Genomic DNA, 21,669 nt, shown 5'->3' with positions numbered 1-21,669 from the left:
TGCATGAAAGAAGCTTGCATGGACATTCCTATAATAAGAACCGATGACCACAAACCTGATCACATCAGAGAGTTGGTCTCATTGGTCTCATTTAGCTTCCTAGCAGGTGAGTCACTGTTGTTTATTGACAAGGAAAGGCAAAGTTTCAGGTGGCTCAGTGTGGGGCAAATGTATCTACGGAGCCAGTCCAGAATTCCTGCTGGTGAGTTTGCACTGCACTGCACTACAACCACCTCCCTCCTGGTAAACAACACTGACCCTGCTACTGGAAAGCTAGCATAGTGATCCCCATCAGACACACACACACACACAACCTTGACAAGTTATTTCTGGATGTAACAGAGAAATTGAGCTACTGTAGGTATCATCAGTATACTGCTGATGCCATACTCCAGATTTCCCAATAACTATTCTGAACAACTTCATATAGATAGCACTGGGGACAACTGTGGCTCTCTATAACACAGATGTAAGGGGCTGACAATCAGCCACCCAAGGCTGTTCTCTGGTACCAATCTCAAAAAATGAGCATTGAAGCACTGTAACACCGTGCCCCCAACTGGATCTTGTAGAGCCAATCCAGGTTGATACCAGGGTCAATGGTATCAAAAGCCAAGGAGAGATCCATCAAGATTTACAGGGTCAGCACAGCAACCAAGGCTGATTCAGTCCTTAATCCAGGCCTGAACCCAGTTTGAAGTCAGGTTAGGAAAGCCATTTCCTCCTTATGTGCCTGGAGCTGGGTCATCATTTGCCAATATTAAGCTGTAAGTTATATTATGAAGTACATATTGTAGACTCAATAATACTTGTATGCATCATTTTGTTAGTTTGAATTCTGTTCAGGATGTGATAAACAGCTTCCACCCTACTCGTGTTATACAGTCTTAATTTATCCTAGCCCACCCATGTTTGTTTAATTGCAAGCAAATTTACTTTAGGAGAATTTGATTGATAACTTTCCTCCAAATTAGTTTTAGCTCTGGTACGGAGCCATAACAAAACATTTCAGGGAAATGTGTTCAACTCTTTCCTCTAACCTACAGGGGAAATGACTTGTTTGTGGTTGTTTATGGCTGCTTCATTGTGCTGTTTTAATTTGTATAATGTCACAAGACTGGCTGACTTAGGGCCTAAGTAGTACCTCAGAGAAGCATCAGGAAAGATTTACAAATAAACAAAAATAGTAGATGAACAATGAGAAAAATCAACCTGTTCCAAGAGAACCTAGGTGGAATGAGAGCCAATGCCTGGAATCTATTGCAAAAAGGTCTCTTGAATTAGATCAGGCAGCCCATTGAAGAGAGTGAGAAACTGACAAGATACATCTTCAAGAGGACTGAAAGGCCTGACCTTGGATATTATTCATTTATTTATTTCATATAATTTAAACACCACTCGATTGTAAAAACAACAACAACACTCAAAGCAGATTACAAAAGAAATAAAACAATAAAATTATTGGGGGGGAGAGAGAAACTATTTAAAACATTCAAAAGATTAAAATAAATGATAAACTAAAAAGGGTGTGGGAGGACCAGCTTTTATACTGCAAAGCCTTCTGGGAAAGTAAGGTGAACATTCACTTGGAACCCCAGTAAATGTGGGCCAAACGACTCAGAAATAAAACAAGGCTGGTTTGCCTAACTTTGAATGATGACATCAGGTCCCATGCTTTTATTTCCCCTGGCAATGGATGGCAGCCAACCATTCACCCGGAATTGAGTTTTTCTAAACCTGTTCCCTGATTTTAGCCACGAAGAAAGGCTGCATCCATTTATACAACCCTGTCTCTTCATCTGAAAGCTCCGACTTGGATCCTTGCTCTCACTAGAAAGGAATGGGGGGGGGGTATCAGGTACGGAGATATAGTGGTACCTCGGGTTAAGAACTTAATTCGTTCTGGAGGTCCGTTCTTAACATGAAACTGTTCTTAATCTGAGGTACCACTTTAGCTAATGGGGCCTCCTGCCACTGCTGCGCCGCCGCCATGTGATTTCTGTTCTCATCCTGAAGCAAAGTTCTTAACCCAAGGTTACTATTTCTGGGTTAGCAGAGTCTGTAACCTGAAGCGCCTGTAACCTGAAGCTTCTGTAACCCGAGGTACCACTGTAGTATGAATAACAGAGAAAAATACTTACTCTGTCACCTTTAAGGCCCATGTCACCTTTAAATCCAGGGAAACCATCTTCACCCTGATAAAGGAAAAAAATGACACATCATAGTGTTGTTGTTGTTGTTGACAGTTATTAAAGAATCTGAATGAATGCATGATTTTAATGCATATAGTAGCTGCACCTATTTTGCTGCAAGTCACAGCAATTTACACTACTAAAAGTGGAGCATAACAAGTCAAATAATTTAGTACAGCGACTTCTCTATCAGAGGGGGAAAGAACACATATTGCCACAGCTGTATTGAATTACTTTTCAGCTTTAAAAGGGAGAATGAATGATGAGAAAGGTGCTTAAGGCAACAGACAAATTCATTTCTTAATTCATCAAGGAGCTCTTCATTATGACATTATTCTTCTGAATTAAATTTCTTTCTCATATGTTCAGGGGTTTTTTAAAGGGCTTTCCCCCCTCCACCATCAAATGCCTCATGTTCAAAAGTCAATTAGGATATGGTCTCAAAGACACCAGCTAGCGATTAAGGGTTGATTAACACAGCCATATATCCTCATGTGACAGTCATGTAGCGATGGTGGTGGTGCAGTTAGGAATTGGGAGCTTCAGAAATTAAATTTCCTGCATGCAGAACTCCATGAGCCAATCTGAGATGAAGCCCAAGCTCCATAAATCTGATCTCAGCTCAGGATGAAGACATCCTGTCATCAGTCGCAGAAGAGGTTGAGATGGTGCCTTTGTGAAGCTCTGGGATGTTATTAGAGTGTGCTCTGGGTATCAGCAGCCTTGGGAGACATTATTCCCAAGGCTGCTGGCATCCTTTCTAGGGATGTTCACAGCCTTTAAAGTACATTTCTCAGAGTTCCTGAAATCTAGGATGCTGTTACAGATGCTCACAATCAAACCCTAGATATCAAGAAACCAGAGAAATGAAGTTCTCAGCCCACGTGACCCACCATTAAAGGGACAAGGCATTCCTTTTCAAATATATTGTTACAGATTCAGGGTACCAGAGTCTGTGGGTACAAAGGCATCCATAATTAGATTTAGTAAATGTTATGAATTGCTAAATGCTTGGAGTCTTCACCTGGGAAAGAGCCAGCTTTGCAATGTAAAAAAAAAAAAAAAAAATGCAGATTAAGCTTGTCTGCCAGACCAGGGTATCACCTGGAATGGAAGTTTTTAAGCATGACAAAAGTGTTGATGGCCCATCAAAGGAATTTGGTCTTTGAAATAGAGCTTGCCAGGGGAGTATGGGCACAGAAAAAAATGTGCTTTGATTTCCAAACAGAAAACACAACCCTGGAAGCCCCTGGCAGAGATTGGGGGGTGACATGAAGCAATATGAAAGTATTTAGGAGCTTAAAGCAATACCGTACACAAAATTGGAAGTCAATTTTGCACTTAGGAGCAGATTTTGAGGGGATGAGGAGAACACCTGAGCAGATGGCGAAGCATTTTGGGTGGGGAGGGAAGTTCCACGGCACTCATGGAAATTGTTCCACATGGGCAATGTTTAGTTAGCTACAGCCTGACAGAACCAGTGATCCACATGGGGAACATCGGCTTCTCTATTCTGAGGGCTGCTCCATTCTCCACAGAGCTTTTTGGTAGCTGTACTGACAAAACAATCCCCACGCAAGGGGATGAGGCTCTGTAATACATTTGGCAGCATCTAGCAAGAAGGGAATAACGATTGCATAAGATGTGCACCGAGGCATAGCTGACTCATTACTTACAACCCCCAAAGAGAGATGCTATATTTTAAAGTGCGGAATCTCTCTCTCAACAACTTCTGTTCCTTAGAAATGAAAAGAATGGGGAAGCTTTTCTACGACACCTCAAACAGAAATCGAGCCACGGGGGTAAAATTGCTCCTAGGTAGCGAATCATTCCACGAAAGGTGAGTGCAAGCAGATCTGTGTCAGGACCATCTTTATGCTGAGGAAGACACTATTCTCTGAGCCGAATGAGCTTGTAGCAAAATGGCCTGCAAAAATGTTTGCCTGCTTCTTCTGAGTGATTTATAAAGTGGAGTCGTATGGTTTGCTGTCATGTAAGAAGGTCCCAGATGAATGACTGGCAGTAAGTTGTTGTTGTTAAGAAAACAGCACAAGTGTTTCACCTCTCCAGTTTGTAGGAGCTGTCTATAGTCAGAAATGTCTTCATTTCCATTGTGAGATGAAGACCAACCATATAGCTCAGTCATGGGATGTTGAATCTTAGGGTTGTGGGTTCGAATCCCATGTTAGGCAAAGATATTCCTGTACTGCAGGGGGTTGGGCTAGGTGACCCTCGTGGACCCTCCCAAGTCTATGATTCTATTATTCTGTGTAACATTTGGCAAGAAAATCAAAGAGTGGAATTCAACATTGCACTGTGAGAATCATATGATCATAGAATTGCAGAGTTGGAAGGGATCCTGAGGATCATCTAGTCCAACCAATCATACTGCTGCATTGTTCTAGGACCAATCAGACTGCTGCATTCTGAATCCTATTGTTCTAGGACCAATCAGACTGCTGCCTTTTGGATCCTATTGTTCTAGGACCAATCAGACTGCTGCAGTTTGGATCCTATTCAACTCAGTACATAACACCCCTGCAATGCAAAAATATGCAGCTGCCCCATACGGGGATCAAACCTGCAACCTTGGCATTATCACACCACATTTTAACCAAATGCGCTATCCAGGCTTTTATAGTGAACATCCCCCCAGAGAAAGCATTGCTACTTGCCAGACATAATTATCCCCCTCTGTCCTCCCCACATGCACCATTATGTGGGTTCTCCTGATCCCTGCAGAGCCAATTTCAGGGGGCACTGGTAGGGAAGGAAGGGGGAAGCCCCTTTGCCAATGTAGGTTTAGAGTTCATACAATATTTTGCAATAAGGTTGTTAATTAAATAATTCCATCCTGCTCTTCCTCCCAATGGAGCCCAGGGTCGCAAACAATGAAACAGCAAAACAATTTAACGAATACCTAAAAAAAATAAATTCTGAAAGTATTTAAAAGTAATCAAATACCTGCACAGCTACTTTGATCTGCCCTAGTCTTTTGCAGATTTATTCTGCTTCTACTTTTCATGATCATCACTGTAGCTATTTATATCGCACCATCAATATACATGGTGCCTGATTTTCAATTAGATTTTCCATTAATGAGTTGAGTCCTTTTAGTACTAAAATATAAACGATAAAAACTAAGCACCATAAAGAGATTACCTTTTCACCTTTGCCACCTTTGAGACCGCGAACACCGTCAGCGCCCTGTTGGAAAACGGAAGCAATGACAAAGTTACCGGATTGGTTAACGGGAAGAAAACCCACAGGTCTCGTTGCGTTTATCAAATATGAGCAAAGGTATTATGCTTACCTTTACGCCACGGGGGCCGGGATACCCAATTGGGCCTTGAGGACCTGGAGGCCCCTAAAAGATAATGAAGGATATCTAGATTATATTGCTTTTAAATAATATGCACACAGCTGTAGGTTAACACGCATTTATCTCAAAGGTGATCAGGTTTATCTGAGCAGAAACCTAACAATAAGCTCATAACTGACCCTGTACCTGGGTATTTCTGTGGATTTGTTGGTGTGGTGAAATGGTGGATATCAAAAACATGGTTTAATGTATGTTTGTGAGTTATATGTGGATTTTTCTAACAAAATGTAAAAGGAAGTGTTGCATGAGTTGGATAGCAATTATGGGCAAATGTGGATCTCATTTAATTTGTTCCTAGAAAGTCACATCAGAACTATGTTGAATTTCTCTGCCCTAAGGGTATCACCAAATGTCACATATAAGTATTTTATCTAGAGCACGGTATTGGCAGACATCTCTGGGCAAAACTGAAGAAAGTAGATGCATTTGTTGTTTGATGCTTACTGAATTGATATCCATTGCCCACAGATGATGATGATGATGATGATGATGACGATAACTACTACTACTACTATTAGTTATACCCCACTTTTCCCCCTGACAGGACTCAAGGTGACCCATCCCCTCTTCCCAATCTCAAGAAATTATGAGCATTGTTTTATTTAAGAGACTTGGGGAGGAATTCAAGTTCACACTGTTACATACATATTGTCTGTAAGCATTTCTGCCTGCTTAACAAAATGTTCCCCTAGCTCCCCCGACCACATGCTGTTCCAGGGATTCTTCACATACAAACACCCCAAGCCAATCTGGAGGATGTGGGAGAGGAGAAGGGAGAAAGCCCCATTGTAATAGTGGTCATCCTTGTGTTGGCTTTCACTAGTGGGACCAGATAGCTGAATCTGGCTCAAAGCTATTGGTGTGCGTTCAGAACAATATACCCTCAGACATGAGTTTGGAATTATTTAGGGTAGTCAACCATCAGATTTAAAAACAACGCTTGACAAAATGGGCAGAGGGAGTAAATAAATCAAAGGAGCATTCTGATCTCATCTGAACTCAATGCATCGAAGCTGTACTCCATAGACTGAGAGATGATGAGCCATGTCAATTTCTTTAATGCATTGAAGGGAATCCAAGGTAGCATTTATTTCCCACCCATCCATAGGTTGAATTGTGGAAATGGAGTTGCGAGTGGGGCAATACCTGTATAGATTGCAACCGAAATCTGTCCCCATTCACTGCGTTGTTAGCCAAGCTCCTAATGTACTTTATTTTGAAGATAGTCTGAGGGGAATTAGTGCAGCTGAGTGTGACGAAATGTGCCTTGACAACACGGATGCCGTGCCAGGTGAAGATTCAAAATCCTTCAGGAGGATCAATATGTAAGTCCTCAAACAGGCAGAGGGTGGTGAGGCTTTGCTGGTCTGCTTAAACCATGAGCATCTCTTTTTAGAATGGCAAATTCACTCTAACTGCTTCGTTATTTCATTTTCAGAATATTTCATGGGCACAGAATTGGGAGGCTTAGGTTACTCCGATAGACAGAGTATATAAAATATTCTATTCCTCACACACATTCCCTTTACTTTGAGCACTTTTGCTTCATACTTAAACACAAAAGAGCCTGTTGACAGAAGAGCAATCAATAAATGTCTGGTGGTGCATGCTGGAGGAAAGTTTTTTACAGGAAAGGGAGGGGGGAAGCCACAGGTTCGGTTTGCAGCAAAAGAGATTTTACTTGGATTTCTAGAAATTCTCCTTGACTTTAACATGAGTTGGCAGGTGGAAGGAGTTGCCTGGAGAAAATACGCAAATCCCTTCCCAGGGTGGTGATTCTTTAAAAGAAGAACTCTGATAAACATTTCTAATGTGTGGTTTAAATCCAGGATTATTTGGGCAGGGTGCTTTAAATAGTTGGTGAACCCACAAGCTCCAAGAAAGGAAGTGTGGAAATAGCAGGTACCAAGGGGAAAGGAAGCTCACAGTTCAGTACGCATTCCATCTACCTATGCCCAAAATAATTCATACCTTCCTCAGCGGAGAAAGAAAATAAATGTTCAAAATTGGGACTCTAATCCCGATTTTCAACGTGTCAACATTTTGTTGTGATCTTTCCTAAAGGTATAATAATATGTTCATTCCATTCTAAATGTTGTGAGAATTATGTCAAGAAAACACAAACATACCAAGGAACCTTTCTCTCCCGACTGTCCTTCTTTGCCTGGGTGACCCTATGGGCAAAAATATATATCGGGGAAAACACTTAGTTTGTGAAAAGTAGCATCTCATTATACAGATTCAACTGAATTTATACTCTTCTACATATGTACAAATTCAGCCTTCTTCTCAAACTCTCCCATCAGCTCCAGGTATCATGGCCTATAATGACAGATGATGCGAGATGGAGTCTAAAAACATCTAGGGAACATTGCATTGGCTGCCCCTGCCCTGGAGCATTTTGAAAAGCCTATGGGAAATGAAGAGATTGATCTGATTACATTGGCAGTATTACGTCTCTTCAGTGCCTTTCCTTGAAATGATGAATCACTGGCTAGAGTAAAAAGCCTTTTTTTCTTCTGAAGCTGCTGTTTTGTTTTAGGTCCAAAGCATTCTAGGAAAATAATGCAAGAGCATGTAAACCACTCCAGAGTTTCCCCATTCAATGCATTTTCTCTGGAAGATGGGAATTGATTATTTTTATCTTGTCACCGAACATTACACTAAGCACGCCATTAAAGTTATGACACAACAAAATGAAAGCAAACAGTAATGGAAATATTTTATAGCATGTGGAAATCAATAGCCAGGAGGCTTTTTCCAGTTGGGCAAAATCCACATGCGGTTGAAGAGCATAATCAATCTTTAGCGTCAGCGTCCATATAGCCATCTTCAAAATATCAGAATAATTATTAGTTTTATGTGACTCAGACACTCACAGCTGCCTATGCTTTCTCAGTTCAATCCACTCCTTTCCTTTACTCTAATATATATGTCGCATCACCTCTCGCGTCCTTCAAATCCCCTCAAAATCTTCTTCAGCCCATAAAAGCTACAACCAAAGCACATGTAACCTTCAGATTTAGGGTACAACCCTAAACAGACTTACCTGGGAATAAGTCACATTGAATTTCAGAAGAGAAATGCCTAGGAATGCACTGTTTAAGTTTTAGGTTTACGGTCATACCTCGTGTTACGTTTGCTTCACGTTGTGGCTTTTCAGGTTACGAACATGGCAAACCCGGAAGTGTTTTCTTCCGGGTTCAGCACACGCGCAGAAGCAATCTGCCCACTTCACGCATGCGCAGAAGTGATCTGCACACTTTGCACATGTGCAGTAGCGACACTCTACTTACAGACTTTTCAGGGTTCGAACGGCACCCGAAACAGACCACGTTCGTAAGTGGAGGTACCACTGTATTCAATTTATGCATTGCTTGCCACTAACAAAAAAGTCCCAAAGCGTGCTTTACAATCAGAGTTGAAAATACAACAAAAATCCCATAAATATTATTAAAAACAGACTTAACAATACAGCATCACATTAAATGCCTGGGGGGGGGGGAGGATTTGCCTGGCACTGAAACGATGACAAAGTTGTCACCCAGGGAGAGCGGTCCTTAAACTGTTGTTCTTCCTCCCCAAGGAACTTTTGGAATTAGAGTTTCCTGAGCGGCTAGGAATTTGTAGCAAAGAATTCTCAACACACCTAATCAGGGGTGGACTTTGGTAATATGGCTCCCTAAGCAAGGACAAAAATTGGTGCCCCCCTGCCAAACATTTCTTGTTTTCACAAGTCCGCCTACTCCCTATTGGGCAGACAGTGCTGAGGTCTGGCACTGTTCTGCCCTTTGCAACCCTGTGGTGGCGCTGGGTGTGGGGCCTGGTTGGATCGTAGCCTGCCTACAAACTGGCCAGTCACAGGCAGGCTGCTGTGCAGGACCTCCCCCAGGGGCAGGGCCAACTGTGCCGCCATGTGTCGCTTGGGTCTGCTCCCAGGGAATAAATAGAGGGCCTGCCCAGGCCTCTTCACCCAGAATTTGTTAAATCACCCTCTCCCCTCTCGCTCTGCATGTGCTCTCAAGTGCGCTATTTTTTACCTCCTCAGCTCAACACTCTGTGCATGGCAACAGTTCGCACTGCCCTAAATCTGGTGCTGACTTAATGAACCAAAATGCCCAGGATTCTTTGGGAGAAGTGAAAAGGTAAAGGACCCCTGACAGTTAAGTCCAGTTGCAGACAGCTCTGGGGTTGCGGAGCTCATCTCACTTTACAGGCAGAGGGAGCTGGCGTTTGTCCGCAGGCAGTTTTTCCGGGTCATGTGGCCAGCATGACTAAGCCGCTTCTGATGCAATGGAACACCGAAACCAAAGCAACACATGGAAATGCCATTTACCTTCCTGCCAGAGCGGTACCTATTTATCTACTTTCACTTTTTGGCGTGCTTCGAACTGTTAGGTTGGCAGGAGCTGGGACTGAGCAACGGGAGCTCAGCCCGTCGCGGGGATTCGAACTGCCAACCTTCTGATCAGCAAGCCCAAGAGGCTCAGTGGTTTAGACAACTAAACTGGTGCATATTGCATTGTAGCACAGATATACCCTAAATAATTCTGGCATACCTGCGTGCCACACATACAGTGGCACCTCGGGTTAAGTACTTAATTCATTCTGGAGGTCTGTTCTTAACCTGAAACTGTTCTTAACCTGAAGCACCACTTTAGCTAATGGGGCCTCCTGTTGCTGCCGTGCTGCCGGAGCACAATTTCTGTTCTCATCCTGAAGCAAAGTTCTTAACCTGAAGCACTATTTCCAGGTTAGCGGAGACTGTAACCTGAAGCGTCTGTAACCTGAAGCGTATGTAACCTGAGGTACCACTGTATTATAAAGACAAAATGTTTTAAATAAACAAACAAACAACAGCCTCCATATCTATCCAATTTAATGACCCCTTTGTGTTTTATGAAGGTGCTTTGACCCATGAGAATTTTTACTACATTGTATGTGCTTGTCAACCTTTAAAGGTGTGGAAGGACACTTCACTGTGATTGCCTCATTTTCCTCATTCCAATTTAACATTTCTCATGTTTCGGATCGTAACATGAAAGCACTCCTGAGCACCAGAAAGTTAAAGCTACACCCTCTCCCTGCACCCTGCAATAAGAAATCCAGTGAACTAATTCTGCCAACAGAGTTAAAATTCACATTTAATTGAAATGACAGCTCTATCCTAACAATTCCATCATGTTCATTTCCGACGGTTTGCATCTGTGCAAGAGAAAACAGGTTAGACACCTAAATGCTCTTCCTTTCTTTATTTTTTAAAAAAGAATCAGTATCACTGCAATTTCTTATCTGCTGTTGCAGTGGCTCCTTTTGAAAATTAAAGCCCTTGATGAGAAACATGAATCAAGTTCAAATAATAAAACTGGGTATGTTTCACAAGGCCTGCTCCAACTATCAGTGATGCAATTTCCTTGCTGAAATTCAGGAACGTGGACCTGTGAAGTGATTTATATATAAAAATAATTGAAATAAAAATGGGTAAAACTTTATTCTACTTACGGGAGGGCCATCAGCACCAGCAAGTCCTGCAAGGCCAGGCTTGCCCGGAGGTCCCTGGAGAGAGATGAAAACACATTTTTGAGAAGGCAATCAACAGATAAGGCATCTCAGGCTTCAAATCTCTGAAAGCCGAAGGATTACTTATGAACGAAGCAGAAATGTGATCTGTAAGCAGGAAATGAGATAATACTCCAAAATTCAAACCGAGCAAAATGCAATCTGGATGCGCCACAAGTAAAAGCAACCTTATTACATTTACTTTTATTTATTTATTCCAGAATTTGTATCCCACTCTTCTTTCCCAAATGGAAACGTTGAAACATTGGTAAATGTCAGTGTTCACATGCGAGTGCTAACAACCCCAAATACATTTCTGTGACTGTCTCAAAGCAGACATATATATCCAGTCTTTAGAAACCTATCAGTGAATACAGAATATTTCATGTGTTTTTGTGTTCTTTCTGTGTCAGTTTGTTTGTGGGATGAGTAGGAATTCCCTTTACCAAATGTAGCAGATACATCAAAGTGACTAACATTTAGTCTGAAAAACCATGCACATAAAATCTACAAATACTTAAGATAACAGGGGGGGGGGGGAATAGTTGGGAAGCCTGAGAAAAATGCCATTCTGGAAAAAAAAATCATTTGCATTTGTCTGTGAAATGAATACAGCAAAGGGAATCGAAAGACCTCACTGATAAGGACATTCATCATCAACAACAATAGCAACATCTGTGCATGCAGATCTTAATCTGTGGGAATACAGTGTAGGGGTGTATATATTTGCAATGGTGGATTACTTCAGTGACTCTGAAGTGAAAAGAAAGTAGAGTCTGGTCCACAAAGTTTGTGCTATAATATATTTGGTAGTCTTTAAGGTGCCACAAGACTACAGTGGTACCTCGGGTTAAGTACTTAATTCGTTCCGGAGGTCTGTTCTTAACCTGAAACTGTTCTTAACCTGAAGCACCACTTTAGCTAATGGGGCCTCCTGCTGCCGCCACGCCGCTGGAGCACGATTTCTGTTCTCATCCTGAAGCAAAGTTCTTAACCTGAAGCACTATTTCTGGGTTAGCGGAGTCTGTAACCTGAAGCGTATGTAACCTGAAGCGTATGTAACCCGAGGTACCACTGTATTTGCTTTTGGAGTTGACCAAAGGTGATGTGCACCTAGCAATGCCTACAAATAAATTTGAGAGGATCGAAGAGTAATAGTCTAGCCAACTGATTAGATACAACTGATTATATCTAAAGCTTTCCATGTTCCTGATTTGGCACATGCTGGCAGTGCCTTTATGTTGGAGATCAGGTGCCCTTTTAAACGCATTTAGGAAAGAAGAGAGAAAGAGCTGTTCTGCTCAAAGAGCCAGGTGAATTTTAACATGGTGAGCCAGGGAGCTCAGGGATGGCTGTCTACTGTCTATGGGTTTGATTTGCCCTTCAATGTAGAAAAGAAACCTTATTCCGTGGGCCATTTGTAATTATCACAAGACGGAATGTAACTTTTGGAAATCAAATGTTCCCCCATACAGAGTGCCTGGCAAGAGCATGCATGCTAATAAAACTCCCCTCAGGAGACAGAGGAAAATGGTCCTTGAAATTAAAATGAGTGAATACATGAATGAAGGAATGCAGGTGCAAAAGACTGAAAGTGTAATCCTGGGGATATCTACTCAGAAGTGGGTCCCCTCTCAGCACAATGGGGATTAATCCTCAGTAAGCAGGAATAAGGCTGCAGTCAGAATTAAGTATGTGCCTAGAAAATACTCTCAACTCCAAAATTTCCATCTGCGTTGTAAGAGAGAGTAACAGGAAAAGTGGAGATGCAATGGTTAGAGAAGTCCCTTCCAATTCTGCCCCCAAATTCTTATTAGAAAAAGACTCACTAAAACACAAGTCATTTAGGTCTTTAAAAAAATCAGGAGACCCAATTAAAATTAGTAACCATTAAGCAGCCGAGAAGAAGAAATGTATGCTGGATGACAATATTTTAGGCTACCTAATATTCTGCCATGTGTCCTTTCAAGTTTTCTCTTCTGCAGTAAGTTACAAAAGCCAACAGGCTCTCAAATATTATTTTTTTTCTGCTCACACGTTCATTTTGTAAAAATATTCAGAACTGCCATAGCACAGATGCTAAAGCTAGAATGATATTATGACTTCTTGAAGGAGCGTCTCCACCCCCATCGTTCTGCCCGGACGCTGAGGTCCAGCGCTGAGGGCCTTCTGGCGGTTCCCTCACTGCGAGAAGCAGAGTTACAGGGAAGCAGGCAGAGGGCCTTCTCAGTAGTGGCGCCCGCCCTGTGGAACGCCCTCCCATCAGATGTCAAGGAAATAGAAGACATCTGAAGGCAACCCTGTTTTGGGAAGTTTTTAATGACTGATGCTTTAATGTATTTTTAATCTTCTGTGGGAAGTGGCCCAGAGAGGCTGGGGAAACCCAGCCAGATGGGTGGGGTATGTATGTATAAATTATTATTATTATTATTATTATTATTATTATTATTATTATTATTATTCTATGCAGCAGTGGAAAACAGCGTTCTCCATCTCTTTCTCCCTTGCTGATGCTGAAAGTCAAGCAAAATGTGTGATGCAAGGCCCTATTCTGTTTCACTGGCTGCCCCTTGTAAGAGCAAGAAGATGTGATCCAGCCTCGTGTATCACCTTACTCATAAACCCAGCATCAGAGCTCAGCATCTTGGGCTCCTGTTGAGGCTCATGCCCTAGAAAGGCCTCCACTGTTGATCTCCAGAGCCTCCTCCTTGTCCTTGCTGTTGCTCTTCATTCAGCTGTTTGGCCCTGTCAGGTGCATTAGGTGAACGTTGGCCAATGGTGCACATGCCAGGTTCATATACCCAAGCACCACGCAGTGACAGGGGAGGAGTTTCCTTAGGCCTTGCTGTGTGGTGACAGTGTGTGGCTGGCTCAGGAAATGAGAGAGCTGAAATCTTCCCATCAATGCACCTCACCACCCAGACCTCATTGGCTTTGGATAATTTGACTGAATTATTGTGATTGTCAGATTCTATATTTGCTATATTTTAATAAATATAACCTAACACCCATCTTTCTTGTCTTGACCCTTCTTGGGTGTGTTGACAAAGAACAGTCATGTTACTGAAATAGGGCAAGGAAAATGTTGTGGATATTAGATAAAAATTGGTTAGTATTATGATCCCAAAAGTCTCTAGGCTAGTGCCTAATGCATCACTTAACTTAGTTTAAAAATAACTGTGTGATTTTCTGAGGTCTGAAAAGCTTGTCTAGCAATTTGGCTTCATGAGTAGATTGTTGCATATTAGTATGAATATTTCTTGTAGAAATGTTAAGAAAAATGATGAAAATATGAATTATATTTACTCATTACGCTTGATGTAGGCAACCTCTTGGCTTTTTTCCTATCATGTTGTTTACAACCTGTTGCTTCCACTTAGCTAAGAGTTTTTGAATCTGCATCTTCCAACATGATTAGATACCTGCTCATCTACATTTCATCGGCTTTATTCTAATCTCCAGAAAAGTAAATACCTTTAAGTAAACTAGGAGGAAGTAAACTAAGTAAACTAGGAGGAAGGAACTTGTTTAAGCTAGTCTTGCTAAAATTGCTTGCTAAGTACAACAATATGTATACGTAGTGGAAATATTTTTGGAGTGTCAAACCAATTCGATTGAAGGTCATGGGTGGGGAATTCATACCTAACCTAAAGTCATATATTTTGTTTTAAATGTTAGTGAAAACTCATTGTTTAGGAAATGATGGCATACAGATAAACTGGACACCAAAACATTATTTTAGAAGGATGATCCAATACATTTTTTTAAAAAAATAGAGATTATTCCTAGTCTGTATAAATTTGAAGGTACTACAGCCAGTTTAGAGAAAAAATCAGGAAGCTTTTGACAACTTAGCCAGTCATATCATCTTCTCTTAACATTTGGGAGAGATTGTGGTTAAGACTTTGCACCAAACCAAAGGCTTGCTCCTTCAGAATTCTTAGAAAGCTTTTGAAATGTGTTTTCTGAGATGTGAGGGACAGGTTTCAACCCTTCCCCACGCTGAATATCCCCAGGGTGAATATCCCCAGGGTGGTATCTAAGTTGTAATCAGTGGACTTAGCCATGATACCACCCCACATTATTTAGAGTTATGAGACCTTATAGGGAGAGCAGCCACATTCAAGACAACAGTGGTACCTGGGTTGTCAAACCTAACCCATCCCAGGAGTCCGTTCGACTCCCGGAACTGTTTGAAAACCAAGGCGCAGCTTCTGATTGGCTGCAGGAGCGTCGGAAGTTCGGCTTCCGAAAAACGTTCGCAAACTGAACACTTCCAGGTTTGCGGCATTTGGGAGCTGATTTGTTCGGTTACTAAGCCGTTCGAGATCCAAGGTACGATTATACTCACAATTCCTATTTGACACCCATACTAGTACCCCCACACATGTACATAACCAAGGATAGTTACCCAAATTCAGTGGAGACTCTTCAATGGGGTGGTACTTACTTTTTCACCAGGAACGCCAATTGGGCCTTGTGGACCTGGAAGCCCCTATTAAAAAAGAACACAGAGCATAAGGAATCAAAGGCAACAGCTGGCATATTTTGCCGATTTAGATGATTCATTAGGGTTCTTTTCAACAAGTCCCCTCTAAAGAAAAAAGAACCAGAGGGTGCAGAAGTTGTTTTGAGAATGTTTACACTGGTAATGAACGGTGTAATATGATCCAGTTCAGAACCTTCTTGACAGGTGTGTCTGTTCTTGTTGGCATTCAGGAAGCTCTGAATGAGTCTTCTCTCTCTCTCTCCAAGGGATGAAGAGAGAAGTGTGTGCAAGTTCATTGTATGGTATTTTCAAGGTAGTTTATGAAAGCTCACAAGCAAGAATAAGCTCCCTGTGGCTTGGAAGTATACACCCTTCTTGCTCTGTATGTTAACGTTTTGTTTTGTTTTTAAAAAGTTTGCAGATTATGGGTTGCTGAGCACTTACTTGTGGACCTGTGATTCCTTGTTGCCCAGGGGGTCCTGGTTCACCTTGAGGGCCCTGTTGTGTAAGAAGTACAGAGAGATAATCTTAATTATGGGTAGAAACCTTTTTGATGCCATTGTAATTCCACCACCACTTGATGAACTAGTGTATGTGACCTATTTTGACCTTTTGTATTTTCCCTGATGACAACTAGAAAAAAGCATTCATGATCAGTCAATAATTCCATGTTCTCACTTGTACCCCCCGATAAATTCACTGAAGCCTCAAAGAGGAACCTCTAAAGACTTCTACAGAGGACAAAATTAACTTTTTAGCCTGCTATACTCAAGGAATACAAAATTAGGTTTAGGATACTTAAGATGCTAATGTGAGAACAAAGGACAATAAATCCAGAAATGTTAATTTGATTGGTATTGTTTTATGTTGATTTATATTTTCTTGAATATATAACTGTACAAACTGTACACTGCCATGTTATCGTGTATAAAGTAGTGGTATAGAAACACTTATTTAAAAAATGTTAACTTAAAAATACAGTACACATGGAAAGGAGTAGACTGAAGGTGACTTTTTGGGGGGAGACGGGGACTCCCGACTCTTCTGAACGGAATAGTATGTGGCATGGGGACCTAAAGGAGGAGGAGCGATGACCAAAAATGGCACACACAACTTCCATGAGTGGGAGTGGGATCCAACCCAATTTAGTTAGTTAGTTATTGCCATGTCCCTTTGAAAAATTTATTGCTGTCCCTTCCCCCAATAATAGATAGATGATAGATAGATAGATAGATGATCGAGATGATAGATGATAGATAATGATGATAGATAGATAGATGATAGATATAGATAGATAGATGATAGATAGATAGATCTACGTACCAAGTTTCCCTTTGGTCCTTGTGGGCCGTCAATACCTGAGATTCCCTATATGAAAGAAGAGAGCAAAACCAATACTTGTCACTGCCACATTTGTGGGGAAATTTGAAATGTAATATACTGCATTTCTTTCTGAACGACATACAGGCTGTCCTGGTGGACCGGGTGTTCCTCTTGGTCCCAGCAACCCTCGTGGACCCTGTGGAAGGAAAAATGTAACTTAGTCTTTAGTTCACAAAGCAGATGAAAAGAAAATATGGCAGAAAGACGTCTCCAGAAAGGCCAATGACAGAAAATGCTACGTTGTTTCATCTCGCCAGTTCTTGAGTCAAATCAGAGTTTAGCTCGCCTCCCTTTCCTGTCTCCCACAGACAGAACTCAGAATGGGAAAGAAGCATCCTGTTTCATCCCAGGTAGGATTCGGTCTTAGTAGCCCGTTCCCCCTGCTTTCCCCCTTATGGGACAGGTGAAACAGGATGGTGCCCAAGTGCCCCACAGGGAGTTGTAATTTGGCTTCCCTTTATTTGGTGTACCTGAGGGCTCGGTAACCTGTGGCCCTCCAACCTGTGGGACTCCAACTCCCATCAGCCTCAGACAGCATGGCCAATGGTCCAAACAGCATCTACAGGGCCACAGGTCCCCAGCCCTGATGTACATTGACAGCATACTGAATGTTTAAAATGATAGCCTTTTCAAGCTTTGTTTCCATTTCCCATCCATGTTTCAAGAGCCAATTCCATTTCTAACTGGAATAATAGCTAAGAATGGTGCTTAAGTGACCTGGGAGATACATTTTCAAAGACAAAATGGGTAGCGTCCATCAAAATTCAAGGGGATAAAAGAATGTATGTTTCTGATCCAGGAGGGCTAAGGCTGACTTTTTTTTCTGGAGTCCATCTCTGCTCAACCTTGGCCTGTGATGCTCTGGTGATTATTTTCTTTTTCTAGTGGAAGTTACCTGCACAATGTTACTTCATCCATAAATTGCCCCGCATGATAAAAATCTTAACAATGGAAGGACTTAAATTTATACACAGCTACACTGGAAACTCCAGAATCAGGACAAATGAGTGTTTTGTTGGTAGTAAAGCAAAAATGTCACTGTCCGTAGAACAATTTTTACAGACAAAGGCAGTTGCGGGCTGTATTTATCCCTGGGGTATATTTCATTTAGAAATAGTCTTCAAAGCAGAGAATAGTTTTACAGGGACCAATAGATTAACAAAAGAAAACTTCCTGCAGACTACACATGGCAAGTACTAAACAATAAGAAAGCTTTGCTTACAGCTTCACCTGGGAGACCTCTTGGTCCAACTTCGCCATCTTCTCCCTGTTGTTATTATAACAAAATCAAAGGCTCAGTGTGTGGAATAAACACTTCCTTTAAATTTTACTGTGCATATTAAAAGAATCAGAGAGCAAAAACCATGAGTAACGTACTCTCATTCCATCTTCACCGGGAGAACCAGGAGATCCTTGTGGCCCACGATCTCCCTGGAGATAAGAGAAACCATGTTAAAGTCACACTGATTATTACTATTATATTTATTTATTTATACCCCGCCTTTTTCCCTGACAGGACTCAAGGCAGCTTACAGCTGGAAATCAGAACTGTGAAAAACATAGAAAAGCAAAAATTAAAAAAGCAATTGAGCATGGATAGAATTAAAGCTGCATGCACATATAAAATATATTAAAACCACACCAATAATTGCAAATAAAAACAGCACAGCACTAGCCCTTTCAGGCAAAGCAGTCAGTGTTGTTATATTTACTTGTGGGAAAGCTATGGTGGTCTGTTGATGTGTATATAATAGGAAAGTGGGCTCCATGCAAACACTGGAGTTTCACACCAACATGACATGACACACCTGCACTGAACAGATACTAATTTCTATATTGCTCTTCACAGAAGCTTCCATTCAAGACTGGGATTTTAAATGTTGGCCCCAATCCAGCATGGAGCTAGCCCATTGAAATAAGTGGGCTGAAAGATTCCTAACTCCGCTCTTGATTGTGGCTTCTGCAGATTTGCTATCGACAAAGGAGAATATTGAAAAGACTGCATAATCTTGCCCTGTTTGCTGGCTGTTTTCATGGGTAGCCAGAAATGTGAGAAATGTTCTGTATGAGAAGCATTTTCCTGGATATATTAAAGCTGATTTACATATAGAGACCCATCACTTGAGCCCTTTTGGGGTATTAAAAAACAACATGTGTGGGGTTGGATAAAGTGTAGGGGTCACATCCCCAACTTCCTCATGTTCACCCCAACATTTCCATGTTGAAATCTCCAGTGGCGTAGCGTGGGTTGTCAGCACCCGGGGCAAGGCAAGTAATTTGCGCCCCCTAACCCGTGGATTTGCGCCCCCTAACCCATGGATTTGCCCTAACCCCAGATGTTGCGCCCGGTGCGGCCGGCCCCCCCCTGCACCCCCCACGCTACGCCACTGGAAATCTCCTCATAATTTGAAAGCTGAGCAATTTGGGCTTCCACTCACAAGAAGGATACTAAGAGTGTTCAGCCAATCACATTAAGAATCTGCCTTCAGACCTTCTGCTCAACATGCAAATATTGGGGGGGGGGTGACTAACAAGTGTGAGCCTGCTCCTCCCTCAACACAGACAAATGCCTGAATATAGCTTTGATGACTGCAACATCAAATGATGGCCTGCACTTTTGAATGACCAATCACAAACTTGACTCTGCAAATAGAAATTTCAGCTTCACCTGACATCATCAAACACAATGTTGTTCTGGCAAGGTGTTGCAAGTCTTCTTCCTGTGTTGAAGACCAGATGAGAAGGTCATCCAGGTAAGGATAAATATGGATGCCTGGGAGGCTAAGGTGAACCTCCAGGGCAATCATGATATTGGTCAAAAGTTGGGGGGAGGCCAGGTCAAATGGAAGGGCCTTGTATTGAAAGTAGTCGTGTCCTACTTCAAATCTGATATATTTGCAATGGGTGAGAATATGGAGGGTTGTGTCCTGGAGGTTGACTGATGTGAGGATGTCATTGTGGTGAGCCACCTCCCTGATGAAGGGATGAGACTCCATCCTTAACCTTTTGTCGACTACCCATTGACTCGGGAATTTGAGGTCCAGGACTGCTCTCCAGGAATGCTGTTCCTTCTTCAGCACCACAAATAATATAGAGTATTATTTGCCATAGAAAGACTCTTCAGTTTGGTGGCTGCCATGTTGAGCAGGGGTTGAACGCACTCCCACTGTCAAGGTGATGTCTGCTCTTCGCAATAAACACCCTCTGCTCACTCAGAGAGATATTTACAGTTCTTTATTTACACATGTACAAACAGCTACGGTTCCAAATCATGCCTCTGAATCCGACGAGTCAGATTCGGGGAGTGGCTTCCTTCGGTTCCTTCTCCAACACAGCAGGCGTGGGAATCTCTCGAGACGTTTTTGATCCCTGCGTTTTAACTCTCTCCTTGCCTGTGCTGAAGGCACCACTTCCCCTTCTGTTCCTGAACTTCCTGGTTGGTGACAAGGCTTTTCAGCGTCAGGGCTCTCTGATGCCACTTGACTGCTCTCCGCCTCCTCCTTCCCAGTTCCTTCCGTCATTTCCCTGTATTCCCCTTCTGATTCTCCTTGCTCTGATACTCCCCCTTCCCTTGCCCCAAGGGCGTTCCCTGTCTGTCCCGCGACACCCACAAAAGGTGCTGCTTGGTGAGGCAGGTGAAGATCAGTGAGGGTACAAATCTGCGTGGAGGTGGTGAAATCAGTAATATCCAGCACCCCTGAGAGATGGCGGTGAGGGTCCAGTGGTCTTTCATTTTCTCTTGCCAAGAGCAGAAGGAGGACTGCAACCTGATATCCACTTGTTGAATGTTGCTGTCATTTGGGCTGTTGGAGGATCCCAAACTGGGTCCCAATTTCTTGCAATGCTGGGATTTGAGGAGTAGCAAAGCTTGTTCAAGGAGCACTTTGTTTTGTATTTCCAGTATCTGCCCTGGGGCAGCAATTCCGAAATGGCTGGTTAGATGGATAAGGAGAGTAGCAGCACGAGCAATGTTTCCCATCCTGAAGTGTAACCAATACCTTTCTCTTCTCCTTTGGTTCGGTGAGGATATCTTCAAGGCCTCTTCACTGAATAGCTTGCTGCAGTGGGGCCTTGAAGAAGCCAGTCACTTGGGAAGGGATAGGTATATATAGCTAAAATGGAGGGGACAGAGAAGCCAAGATCGGGAAGATGGAAAGTAGGGTGAAAAGCTGTTGCTCCAAGGGGAGAGAGGCTTCAGAGAGGGAAAGGGAGAGAAACGAGACTAAACAGCAGGAACAAATGGGGCAAAAAATAGTCTGAAAAGATGAGAGAGCGGGAACCAAGAGTGACATGACTGCTTTGTTCAGGCAAAGACAAAAATACTGATTGGGAACTTCCCACTTCCCAAATACTTTCTTCTCCTGCCTCATTATCAGGGTGGAGTCAGAGCCCTAACTCAGTGACTCTATGATGGCAGCTGGAAATTGGACTGTGACCATTGTGGGCTCCTATTTCAAAATTGTGTCTATAAGAGGGTACAGTGGTACCTTGGGTTAAGTACCTTAATTTGTTCCGGAGGTCCGTTCTTAACCTGAAACTGTACTTAACCTGAAGCACCACTTTAGCTAATGGGGCCTCCCGCTGCTGCCGCGCAGCCAGAGCACAATTTCTGTTCTCATCCTGAAGCAAAGTTCTTAACCCGAGGTAATATTTCTGGGTTAGAG

The 21,669-nt window shown here is 42.4% G+C and overlaps 1 protein-coding gene across 4 annotated transcripts in view; it reads right to left on the bottom strand.

Moving 5' to 3' along the window:
- Positions 1–21,669, bottom strand: part of COL11A1 (collagen type XI alpha 1 chain) — a 253,111-nt gene that overhangs the window by 108,940 nt on the left and 122,502 nt on the right. For all 4 annotated transcript variants that reach the window (XM_083620394.1, XM_083620396.1, XM_083620393.1 and 1 more), the window contains 11 exons: positions 18,383–18,436; positions 18,228–18,272; positions 17,088–17,141; positions 16,946–16,990; positions 16,067–16,120; positions 15,584–15,628; positions 11,077–11,130; positions 7,704–7,748; positions 5,506–5,559; positions 5,355–5,399; positions 2,142–2,195 (listed from right to left, as the gene is read on the bottom strand). In XM_083620394.1, the coding sequence (XP_083476520.1) occupies positions 2,142–2,195; positions 5,355–5,399; positions 5,506–5,559; positions 7,704–7,748; positions 11,077–11,130; positions 15,584–15,628; positions 16,067–16,120; positions 16,946–16,990; positions 17,088–17,141; positions 18,228–18,272; positions 18,383–18,436 (549 nt within the window). The remainder of the gene's footprint in view (positions 1–2,141; positions 2,196–5,354; positions 5,400–5,505; positions 5,560–7,703; positions 7,749–11,076; positions 11,131–15,583; positions 15,629–16,066; positions 16,121–16,945; positions 16,991–17,087; positions 17,142–18,227; positions 18,273–18,382; positions 18,437–21,669) is intronic.

Source organism: Podarcis filfolensis, assembly GCF_964270895.1.
Source record: "Podarcis filfolensis genome assembly, chromosome: 6".
NCBI lineage: Eukaryota > Metazoa > Chordata > Lepidosauria > Squamata > Lacertidae > Podarcis > Podarcis filfolensis.
Note: the sequence above shows the minus strand (reverse complement) of the source record. Positions and strands in the feature narration are given on the sequence as shown.